Here is a 12737-nt window from a genome sequence, read left to right on the forward strand (position 1 = left end):
CATAGTCCACGCACAATCAAAGATGGGGAAAGGGGCGGGAAGCCATGGAGCGATCTTATCATAGATAGCTTGTTGGAATACACGTAAGTAGTTGGACATATTGACGCCATCTTGGTAAGTCTCCTTGTGACAGTATATTACCCCCGTAACCGGCACCAGCCTGCATCAGCCTGTGTCCTGTGGTTCGCATTTGTGGCAGAGTTCTTGACTCTCACATCACAGGTCCAGAGAGCGGCGCATGACTTTTCCCATCATTGGTATCATGCCAGGAGCATTCAAGCCATTTATTTCAAGGGCTCGTCGGTACTGGTCACCGTAGGGAGGCCCGAGCTGCTGGAGCTTTGTTTGTTTGTGGATGTGAGTCAGGAGGTCGAAAGGCTGTGTGATAGAATTCAGTACCTACTGAGGAAGAAGCTCGGGAGAGCTTAACGATTCGTCGAAGTCTGATCCATGAGAATTCCAGGGCGACATGTCCGTTGCTTACTCATTCCTAGATTGTTCCTTCTCGTGGTGTCTTTTGGTTGCCCCTGTCCGTCGATGAGACACCGACCCCGGATATTTATTTGGCTTCACAATATATATTTCACCCACCAAGGCGATAACAGCGGGGCCATCAGCCCAATAAAACAAATGGGACTCTGAAATTCATGGAAAATAAATATACGAAGATATAAGTATAGCATAAGTTCAAAAGGATCCCGGAAATTAGATGACCGAAAGCCACCTGAGTAGGTGTAATAAAGACATCAAATTATTGTCGATGTCAGCCTTTATAGTCATGGCAAATTGGGAAGCACTGGGGTAGTATTTTGCAGCTTCAATAAGCAAAAGCAGTCTGCCTCTTTCATGAAATAAGTCTCCGTGGCGCAATTGGCTAGCGCGTCTGACTGTTAATCAGGAGGTTGGAAGTTCGAGCCTTCCCGGGGACGACTTTTTTTGGTATTTTTTGGCAGTGTATGTATATATATATCTGTCGCACGCACAACTAAGGGCCGGGCGATTTTTTTTGCCTCTTCAAAATTGAAATAAAATGACTAGGCAATAAGATTATGAATAAGAAAGAGACAGGCAAGATCAAATGAATGTATCCAGCCGATCAAGTGAATAATGATAATCTACCAGAGCCAAGCAGACTTACTATGCAGAGAATCATATTGAGACCGTAGCAAGGTATCATTGTCAATTTGGAGCTAACCTGAGTGAGTGGAACGAAGTGCCTGATACGAAAAATAACACATGGTCCCGAGGTCATAGTATAGAGAGCAGAAGAGAAAAAGACCGGGGTGCTGAGCTTGTCAGATGTTGATCCCCGAACATGGGTTTAGTAGAAATTAAGTATCAGCCACAGCTCCAGGTCGAGAAAAGGTAATACACGCAATAAACATGTAAAAAATAAACACGGACCATGGGGAAAATGCAAAGGACCGTAGTCAAGAGGACAAGTAAATCAATGTCTCGAATTCATGAAAACAAATCGCCGATTCCGCAGCGAGAATAGACGCCCCCTCTATCGACCATGTATGGGAGACGAAATAGACAATAACAACATACATACTCATATTCCTGTAGCAATAGCAATAGAATGAACACCCGATAACTCGTAATAACGCCGTGAAAAATATTCTCAGACATAAGTAGATAAACACAGAGGCAAGGAGTAGTTAATTTGAGGAGAGCCTCGCGAACATAAAAAAAGGGTATAATAAGGTAAATGGCCCAGATTCACATTTCCGAATCACCCCCGAGGGAGTGTCACACAAGTGCAATGCAAGGGCAAAGAGAAAACAAAGTAGCGGAGAGCGTTTGATAAGAGCATCGAGCAGAAATCCAAGAGAGATACAGATAGGAAACCCCAAAATCACCGGCGTATCTGATGCAGAAAAAAACCCCCACAAAACGCCCTCTCTAGATAGCGCCGAATCGAAATCTAGTAGCCTGACCATCCGCCCAATGGGCTTCCTGACTGACCTGGCTGGGGTTGACCAGGTTGCATCTGTGCACCAGGGCCAGTAGGCCACCCCGGCATACCACCTGCACCCATGCCCATTGCCATACCGGCCTGTTGTTGAGGGTTGGCAGCCATGTAGGCCTGACCACCCGGTTGTCCTTGAGCTTGAGGATACATTGCCCGTGCCATACCTTGGTAAGCGGCCGGATTTCCACCTGGGAAGCCCATGCCTCCCATAGCTTGTTGCGGCGCCTGTGGATGCTGCATCTGGTGATACTGCTGGGGCATCTGGGGCACATTGCGGGGAGATTGCTGAGGCTGCTGAGCATGGTGGAGAGGCGACGGTGCTTGCTGCGGAGCCGCAGCCATTTGCTGAGCGTATTGAGCCATATTGACACCTTGCTGATTCGAAGACATAGGCGACTGTTGTGGCTGGGGTGGTGGCCGGCCCCACATTTGCTGCTGAGCCTGCTGTTGAGGAGGGTAGCCATAGGGAGCTTGACCGACACCAGCAGACATAGATGGATTGGATCGTTGGTGCATGAGATTAGGTTGCATGCCAGGTGGCATTCCTCTAATTGGCGATTGAATCACTGTCGATTGATGTGCCAGCTGAGGGAAGTTCTGTTGACCTTGCATCATCGTTGCCTGGTGAGGCATGACGTGCTGCGCATGAGCTGGGTTGCCCATACCCGTAGGTGGGATTTGTGTAGGTTGGATAGGCTGTGACACAGAAAGACCGGATTCAAGGGCAGTAGTAGACTGGGCCTCTGTCTCAGGGGCTTCACGCGGCTTTGAGTAGAACTCATCCAAACCCTTCCGGCGAAAGCTTCGCTGTGCCCCCAGAGTCTTGTTGAAGTCAGCTGCGTGCTGGGCTTGGTTGATGATCTCTGAGCCTGAACTGGGCTGGTTGCGATCGTGGTAGATTTGTCCCGTTAGCTCCTGGCGGGCACGAGGAATGGCGTTATAGTCTCGCAACCGTGGGTCATCCGTTGTCGCCAGATGGATCATAGGAAGTTGCGTCAGCGAGGGAGAGTCTGAAACATCCAACGAGAGACCAGGAGGCAGTGGCTCGACCGTGTTGCTGAAGATTACATTATTATGGGGAAGGGCTGGCAGCAGGCTGGAAGATGTAGGGTCCACCGCAGAGCCATCCCGAATCTTCGCGGCGCCCGGACGCTTCTCACCCGCTAGATCGTCTTCGGTGAAACCCTGTTTCCTCGCTTTGCTTTCCCAGTAGTCATCTCGAACGCGTCGACCATTCACAATGACGCGGCTCCCGAATTGACGGAACATGGAACGGGCCGACACAATCGCGATCTGCCGGGACCGATAAGAATAGGGAAGAATATCTTGTTGGATCAGATCATCCTTCTCGACTTGCGATGCGATTATTTTGTGCAACGATCGATTCTTGTTGAACAACAGGTACGAATCCCGATAGTTCAATACCCTTGCGCACTCCGTCGCCAACATAAATAATTTGGTGCCTCGATGTGGTACACGGAAGGTCCGGCATTTATATTCGCGAGCGCCCTGCAAGTATCCCATGGCATCGACCTTGGTCTCTCCCGCTTCATCGAATTCTTTTGGGATGTATTCGTCACCTTCCTCGTTCAGCTGATCAGATGTGTGGTCTCGGACCGTTGGAAGTGCCTTGACCAGCGATTTTGTCGGGGTAGTCTTGTCTTGGGGAGAGGCAAGAATCGGCGATCCGGCATGTTGGGGAAGCGGGCGAGCTTGCATCTGTGGGGTTTGAATCGGAGTGCCAGCCGGATGGTCGTTAGAGGTTGCCCGCGGAATCTTCGGTGGACGGCCTCGCTTGCGACGACCTTGGTCCTCTGGAATGGATACGTTCGGTCAGCATACCCTGTCATACAATACAATGCTAAATGCGACCGATAAGAATAGCGTGAAGTGTAGCAATCTCATAATAGCACGAAAGCAAAATGCCAGGCAACTGGCGCCCCATTGCGCACATACCATCATCCTGATCTCCTTCTGTATGGCCATTCCCACTACGATCTGGAGTGCGAGTGCGCTTGATGCCACGGGGGGTTGCTTCTGCAGGAGATGGCACCGGCAGAACAGAGACTAGGAGGGGCATCAGTCTGGAAGGTGACGGGGATTACAGCCCAGGGAATGTAGGCAACCTCGCCGACCGGTCATCCAAAGTACCGACGACGCGCGACAAGCCGCGACGGAAAAGCCAAACATGGGCCAATGCAAGAGAACGTAGGGCGATGAGGCATTATGAACAGGATGGAAGAACGTAAGAGAAGTCACATACCTGAATTGCTCAGGTTTGCCGGGTCAATAGTGCCCGAGCCATCGACGACCTCTCCTCCAATGCCGTTCATCGTTGAGAGGGAGTGAGGCGTGCCATACATAGTGGAAAATCAGACGGCCTGGAGGCCGAGGCGCGCGTCGGGAAAGAGAACAAAGGACGCGCCCGATAGGAAATCAGGTCGCGATGGGGGGTGGCGCAAAGAGAGGGCGGGTAAACTAGGCTTGCATGCAGGATGGGTAAGGTCGATCACAACGGGAAAAGGTGAACAACGCAGCTCTATGATCCCGGGGGTTTGGGAAGATTGGAACTTTGAGAGGGGCGAGGCGGTGAGTGGTGAGTTGAGTAGTAGTGCCTTATTGCTGCCTGGTGAATGCCTGAAGTTTCATTCGGTCCTTGGTGGCCTGAGGAATCAACTTTCCACGTGAGGAAGTATATGACCTTGCGAAAAATGTCTCAAACTTGATAATCTTCAGGGCTTTTTTTTTGGGAAGGAGGTGGGGGGAGGCAAATCTCCAGATCACACAGACCAACAAAGCGGAGACCACGCACTTTTAAGGGATATTCAAAGAGAATCAAAACCCAAAAGTATAATAAGTGCAAGGGGCCAGAGTGGAATGCGTCGCGTGATTGGTCACGGGAATGGGGAAGTTGGAGTAAATGCAAGAGGGAGCCAGATCACAGAATGAACATGTATCATAGAAGATTCCCAGAAGATCAACAGCAAATCAGATCAGCGGGAGATTTCCCTGATATAAGCAAATATTGGAATAAAAGGAAAGAGAAATCAGATAAAACCCAAAAGCAGAGAAAAAGTCGATAAAGAAACCAAAAGGCATAGGATAATTTGACGCAAAAACAGGTTCTGAAGCGGATCAAAGCCCGAGGGGGGGATTCGGGATCAGCCGCGGGGCCGAAGGAAGCAAAAATCAACGTTGTAAGACCATAAGAATCGGATATTGACCACGATTCCACAAAGGATCAGATCTGGAGGGGACGGGGAGTTCTTTTTGTTCTGGGAGGGGCGCGGGTATGGCGCGGGGCCAGGGGTTCAAGGCTTTGGCAAAACAAATAGGAACCTGCGTAGTGGGACCAGTAATGATGGCTCGAGCGAAGAGTGATTTTCCCGAGGTGGGACAGCGATCGAAATACCGATGGGGTTGGCAGAGATGGACCCTAAGAAATATATTGAGTAAGAGACTCATAAGAAAAAGAAAAAAGGAACAAGATTTAGGGAGTAACCGTCGTACAGATGCAGTAAAGTTGATCTTTGGTAGTACTTGCGGGAGGATCCAATCATGGGATTGTAGGTTCTAAAAGACTAAGAAAAAGGTTGCTAAAAGTCCTAAATTTCGGACCTATATACCCAAGCTCTAGACTATAAAGCCCTTTTACACGCCCCTCCCAGCTGTTTGACTCTTCACGCCGTCATCACACAACCAGGGAAGCTATCACTGTGATAGGTTTTCCCGCCTTTGGATGGCGCCCAGCCTGGGACTGTGTAACTTGAGGTGTCTTAAAAACTACCATGGGAATCACGATCCGATTTGAAAAAGAGAGAGATTCAAATGGAATTATCGGGATAGTAAGTGCCATCGGGGTTTGAATTCTTGCAAGAGGATATAGTCTTATTCTATACTGATTATGCAGAAACGAAATGGGCATGGGACCTGTTTCTGCAGGACGAGAGAAAGGGTCAATCGGATTATATCGGAGCACAAATGGGGGCCAAATGCAACTGATTCAGTGCAAAGAGGTATTTGATTTTTGTGCCAATCCTGTCGGGCGATAATCCACCGGAGAAAAAGAAAAAACCAAAGAGGGGCTTTGGTATTGAGATCCGTGAACTAAAAAAAAGACCGAGAGAGTTCCATGGTGAGCTCAGGCCGCATCTTGTCAGCCGGAGAAGAGTTAACGAATGTGAATTAGTCAATCACGGTAATGGATGCTCGTGCGCCTGGAACAATACCGCGGAGATCCAGAATTGGACACTCCGAGTACAAGTCGACACAATCATGAGCGGTGGTGATCAGGGTATGAAACTTGAGGGAAACAAAGAACTTGATGTGGTATCATTTCACATCTAATCCATGGATCCTATACATAACTCTACCATCGGCTCTCACCCCAGGGTTGGAATGGTCGGTTTTGAATCTGCACGGGAGGAGCCTAGCGCGTACCCTCGAGCAGCAGATGACCCAGAAGAGGACGGTCACTTGAGACGATCAACGGTCCATGCGTGCAATAGGAAGCTAATTCCAAATACCCTAGACGCGCGATCTCCGCTAGGCTCTGATAGACCGAACGTCCTACAAGGTCGGTCAAGACGCACAGCGTTACACAATAAACGACGCTCCGACTACCCAAGGCATCGCAATGTACGCCGTCCAAAACGGAAATAGTAACCAGCCTTTGCGTTTCATGGGGTTGGTCTCACAACAACCGACTTGTGGCGTTGTCGTTTACACACTGGGCTTCGGCAGATGGCCGCCTCGTCACACAGAGGGAACGCAACTCTGGGATTTTGGAATAGACAAAAGGTGACTCTGCAGGTCCCGATTTTGGAAAAGCCTGATGCCCTCGTGCTAGGTGCTCGCATCGATGCAGTGCCAGTCCCTAACCAAATCTGTACCTTGGCATGCAACGTGCAGCCCCAACGGCGTTGGCCATATATTTGATGTGTATGCAAGAGGCTGATCGGAGTAATGATACTCAGAATACACGATATAAAAGACATATATCCATATGTTCTCTTAATATTTGAAGGGTCGTATATGGTCTTAATGCTATCAAATCCTGAAATCCTCATCTCAATTACATTCTTCAACCAGTTGCATTGCTGACCAATAGATATGCAAAAAGCTTCTTCTAGATGGCCCAGCAATCCAGATATTCAGCAGCCTAAATGTGGGGCATCTTATCTACCAGAAGACAATTATCAACCAGAAGAGGAATAGCCACATTCGTCAGCTCGATGAGATAGACCATGACAAGTTGACAGACGCCATCAGCACATTCTTTGTTGTGGGCTGATTCCAAAGGCTCACGTAAGGGACTCCGGTGCCTCTTTCCAAATGCAACGGGAGCACCAGGTACCAAGACGAGAAGTGGCAAATTAACAAAAGTGCCTCATCACAGAAAAAAGCTTCCTAGCTTACAATCCCATCTAACCGAGACTTGATGAAATGAATAGCAAGGCAACATCTACAAAGGACGCAGATCCTGACCTATTCCAACACCATGGCATAGCCGGAAACGGCGATTCACGAGGCGAAGCGAGGTCTCATTCGACAGGAAAATGGAAAGCAAGGAAGCTCGTGGCATGCGGACATGTTCATCACGCGCGCCACAGAGCCACGGAAGTAATCGAGGGGTTTCTTTTTCCTTTGCCTTGTTATCTCCATTTGGGATTTTCGCATTTTCGCATTTTGCAGTTCCCTGTTTCTGTGGATTTTCTGTCTCTTTGTTGTCTCTCTTGCTCCTTCCTGTCCTTGTTTCTGTTTCTCTACCATGCTTTCACTAGAACGGACGTATGCTTGATATCGGGACGTAGAGTTGCGATTCGGAGGAAAATAAGCCACGCGATCCACGTTGCATCTCGGGCTCGAATAGGGCACCCAAGGGCAAGAATAAAAGGCGTACAGAAAAAAATCCAGGCTTATGCTGATCTATCACAGGACTAGAGACTTTAGAACTGCTTGGAAACAGCCTCAACCGTTCAGAACCCAAACGTTCAGAACCCAAACTCTATTTATCTTGAGCAGAATATCACTGGGACAAGACAATTCGCCGTGCCTACCGTCTATACCTATCCCAATCAGTCTATATTAACGTAGATCATAGAAGTCTCCACAGGGGAGGATATCCAACTCCAAGTAAAGCAGTCCTAGTGGTCCATTCCCCTCTCTCATCTCTCGAATACATTAGGCCTGACTGATGTGCCCCGAGTCTCTGGGTTAAGTTCTTACACCCGAGGATGGAACGGAGGATTTCATGATAGCTTGTGTACCAGGCCTCAGCTTTGAACTTAAGTTTAAATCTGATTTCTCAGACGTGCCGAGCGGGATCGTGGGAAGCGAGCTTACGCTGGCTGAAGATCCATGTTAGCGAGGTGATAATACAGGGAATGTTCCCAGACGTGGAATGGTCGGTCGCGTCCATGCATTAGTGGGAGCTAGGGACGTTTCAGGTTGCAGGAAAGCCGGGAGGCGACGTGCATGGGGCGGGGCTAATTAGGACCCATGACCGGTAGATCAGGATTTGCGAGGCGACGTTGAGGAAGTCATTCGCTATCATGCAGAAACGGACTAGGTAGGCCTTGAGAATGCTAGATTTTTCAGGGTTTGGGGAGATTAACATGCCTAAGTGGGTGGCTCCTTAGGGTAGAGAATGAACATGATCATGCACTGCGTTTAGATCCTGACTGCCGGTACATATGAATCTCGGAGTATTCCACACTGGGATTACTCCGTTGGCCGTTGGAGCCCCTCGTTGCCTATCCGAGATGGCGTGTTGGTGCTTGGAATCTAATATTGCAACACAGATGTGGATGCCCAATGCGCCTATCAACCAATACGAATATCCCTATCTGGGTTTGATGTGCTGTAGCAGATATCTGGGTGATCAGCAAGATAGGCAAAAGTAATAGGAACGAAAAAGATGAATAATCGGCCAATATACTGAATCTTGGCGTTAGATATCACTTGGCAGTATCGCCGATGTTGCTTAAATCTTGGGATCAGACGCTAACACACCATCATCCATGCATGAATAAACCGTTAGGTAGATGATGCATATCCCCGATCCATGCGTAGCAACGTCTTGTCCCGACAAAGCGTTAAAGCAGATCCAGAAGTACCCACTATAGGGAATTTCCGTTCTTCCAGGGATATAAAACAAGACTAAAGGTAGCGCTAGGGCTTTAGTCGTTCATGTGTTAATGATTACAAAGAAGGACATAAAGATTTAAGGATAAAGCGTAATCGCGACTGAGTTGTATCTAATTTGTAGAAGAGGATCTGATTGGGAGAGGTGACTTGCTATGCACAAGATATTGGAACATTGAAACACTCCGCTCTTTTTCCAAGGTTGGGCAACTTGAGGTTGCTAGTCATTGAATAGCAATTGTTAGTACAAACAACAGAGGGAACCATACTTCAAGAACATGAACATATTGATGATATCAATGAAGCCTCAGGGAGGTCTGGATTGTAAAGCAATTAGCAGAAAGCATCTATCAAAGTGAGCAGGACGTTCTTTCTGCGAGGCAGATTGGCCCTTTCATTCCTTGTTGTCGGCTTGTTCTATGAGAAGCCAACTAAAAATAATGACCACGAGGGAGAGAAAAGAAACACAAGAAGCTGAAGGAATGAGTACTGCTATTTGTAGATTATCAACAACTAAAGCACGTCGCGAATATGATCAAATAGAGAGATGGATGAACAGCAGAATCGTCTAGCGGTAGTATTTTGAGGAGCTGAGACATGATGAATGTCTGCTCCCAGAAATGAGGATCGAGAGCATGGCGTAACAACATGTTGCAAAGCGACCGCGTCCATAGGCAGGGTGTGAGCTTCAACACGAATAGGTTGGACGAATCAAAGCCTTATTGCTGAATGCCGGGCGCCTCACTCGTGTTCCCATATTGACTTGGACATGTCGCCTTGCATCTAATACTCCAGTCGGTGTAACTTTCAATATCATTGGTAAACTGCACTACTCTCAACATCAAGCAGGTCTGTTAGAGCTCTCGATTTGGCAAGAAAGGGCCGTTCAATGTTCCCATGATCCCAATTTCCGACCTGGTCCGCTAAAATTTCTTGATTTCTCAAACCAGGATGTGTATGCCGGAAAAGCGGCATATTGCCGCCAAGGACGGACATACTGGGGTATGCACGGAGAAGGCGTCGTGAAGAAGGCCCGCGCGGGAATCGTGGTCCACGTGAATACTTTTTTCACCTATAGAGATGGCGGGGAAGAAGTGGTGATTCATTGCAATTTGTTAGTAGAGTTCGACGCTAGTGAGTGCATTCGAATCGCAGCATTGTATTCATTTTTGCTTTTGTTTTGCTGTTAGTGTTCTTGAGGGTCCGTTCTTCGATTTTCGTGATCGGCAGGGTCGGATCTGTTTGTGAAACATTTTCGAGTAGACAATGAACCATTGCTACAGTACATCAAACGTACAACGTGGGCTGACTTGTTTCTGATTTTTGGTCGCGGACGAAGACGTACGTTGTAAAGCGATGATCAATAACATTAGTAAAGTAGCGATTTTCGGGTCCGTAGACCCCGTTTGCGGACAACGCAGAGTGAGTGGGGTCGAGGGCGTCTCGCCCAATATTATTACCAAGCGGTGAAGGAAGATCATCTGAGCAATATTGACCCCCTTGGAACCACGATAATTCGCGACCAGGAGGTGACGATCTTCCATCGGAAGATGGACACGTTTCAACCTCGTGAGCTGAGGCGAGGCATGGATATTTCTAGAAAAGTAGTCGTGCCATGGGGCAATTGGGGTGCGGAGAAGGCTGTGTCAGTGAATGGGAAAAAAGCCAGAGTGGAGTTTGAGTGGAACTTGGTACTTCCACGGAGGAATTTGATAGAATGGAAGTTCGCCAAGGAATGCTGAGTCATAGCACGCCATTTCAGGGGTGCTTCCTCACGATGATCTGGACTCCGCCTGTTGAGTCAAGGAAAAATAGAACCGTGGTTCTTTGCTAAGGATTTTCATAGGATATTCATAAAGTAGGAGGAATCAAAGAACCAAGGGAATTTGAATTGAGGGTATGATCTTGACTCGAGTGAAAGACGAAACCAAATCGCCGTTGACGGCGCACGGTGCCGCATGCGAAGGTTTCACGATGTTGAGGGGGTTCGGCCTTCCAGACTCGGTAACCCGTGGAGATCGTGAGTGTTCATAGCAGGTTCGCCGAGTGGCGTTTCTATTCTCGAAGTAAAAAGGAAGATAAGCTACGAAGGGTCTCCACTGGAAAATTTTTCGTGGCATCGTCTGATCAATAAAACTGGGTCCAGAGCCCACAAAGACCCACTTCTGGAGGGATCGAACAGCCGTTTTTGCCTTCATGTAGCCGGCCCCAAAGGATGTCTCCCATTTCCTGTTTAGGGCCTGAGGATAGATGCAGACAAGGGGAAAGGTAAACCAAGTCTGGAGTCTCGATCGATTCTCCCTAAGCGGGGTCAATGGAGTGGTGCATTGGCAAAGATCAGGTTTGTGGACGTGGAAAACAGAGAAGTAGTTTAGCGTGGAAGCCATCCAGGCGCTGGACCATGGTCTAGAACGGGTACCCGGATGTGCACAGTGGGGCCAGTCCTGGTGACCCGCTTGAAAGATTCTTTTTGGGAGCCAGGTTCGCTGCAGATCTGTCCGTATAAAACTCCGTGTCTTCCTACTCCCTAGCTTTTTGTTTTACCTCCTCTCCTTTCGAGTCTAAACCAATTCACCACCGCATAAATCTACTCTGCATAATCGAGACCTGGGTTTAATCAATTTCCATCAAAATCTATATAAACCCCACAATAAAGCAGTCGCCCATAATGACTGTTGCCAACGGCACTCCCGCTACGCCACCACAACGACCCTCTCTCCTCGCTTTCCAAAAGAACACCAGAAAGCGTTGGCCCCCCATGGCAAACCGCAATGCCCTCCCATACAAGCTCACGGTCATCTCCAAGGAGAAATTGGCCCGTGAAGCTACTGCTCCAGACCCAGACCTTCGCCGCTGTGTAGCACACTTCCGTCTACACTGCGGTTCCGTCCTCTGGACCGAGAACGACATGAAGTCTCGCATTAGCTCCTTTGAATTCGAGGAGTCCGAGTCCGAGTCTGAGGACGATTTCGACCACAAGAAGATGAACGAGATCAAGCTGAGACAAAAGTCCCAAAAATCCCAAAACACCATCGTTACGGTGCAAATTACGCCCGAAGACAAAGAACCTCTCATCACATCATCTGAGATCCTGCCTGAGAGTGATCTTTCCGAAAAATACATGGATCGCAATCTATGTGCTGTTACCGTCCAACCCATTGCCGCCTAGGGCGAGAATCCTTTCAACATGCCACCCTCACCTTTCTCCACCTCTACGCCACCGATTCTTTCGGCACCTTCAACCCGACCATTTACGACTTATTGATGTTATGACGACTACTTGATGATAGACTCAAAATTGGATCCTGTATATAGGCTATATCCACTTAATTCACAAACCCAATTTTTTTGCTGGTCAAAATTCGTTTTCTCTCCTTGTAATCTGAAACCCATTTTCTAGACGTCACTGCCCCTAGTTTCTTAATTCCCCAAATTCCCCAGATTTCTTGCATCTTTTTACCTTGCATCTGACTCACTAGGATCATCTGACCCGTGTGGAAAAGAGTGGGGATCATATCAATTACCGCTTATAGTAATGCCTATTGGAGTATTGAATAAGGTGATCACAATCACCACTTGAGGAGCAGCGGCAAAAATCTCGATTATATTTAGTAAC

General features: G+C 48.2%; 2 protein-coding genes across 2 annotated transcripts; one reads left to right on the forward strand and one right to left on the reverse strand.

Moving 5' to 3' along the window:
- Window positions 1–1819: 1819 nt before the first annotated feature.
- On the reverse strand, window positions 1820–4587 carry N7503_005073 (putative nuclear localization protein). Its single transcript, XM_057064620.1, has 3 exons — window positions 4239–4587; window positions 3932–4042; window positions 1820–3789 (listed from the first exon to the last, which is right to left on the reverse strand). The coding sequence occupies exons 1-3, from the start codon at window positions 4336–4338 to the stop codon at window positions 1928–1930; spliced, it is 2073 nt and encodes a 690-aa protein (XP_056922363.1). The 5' UTR covers window positions 4339–4587; the 3' UTR covers window positions 1820–1927.
- Window positions 4588–11789: 7202 nt separating this feature from the next.
- Window positions 11790–12290, forward strand: N7503_005074 (uncharacterized protein; the record flags this gene model as incomplete). The annotated part of the gene is made up of 1 exon (XM_057064621.1): window positions 11790–12290. The coding sequence occupies one exon, from the start codon at window positions 11790–11792 to the stop codon at window positions 12288–12290; it is 501 nt and encodes a 166-aa protein (XP_056922364.1).
- Between the last annotated feature and the right edge of the window lie 447 nt (window positions 12291–12737).

This window comes from Penicillium pulvis (genome assembly GCF_028828015.1).
Source record: "Penicillium pulvis strain IBT 33274 chromosome Unknown contig_23_segment0_segment0, whole genome shotgun sequence".
In the NCBI taxonomy this organism is placed as follows: Eukaryota; Fungi; Ascomycota; class Eurotiomycetes; order Eurotiales; family Aspergillaceae; genus Penicillium; species Penicillium pulvis.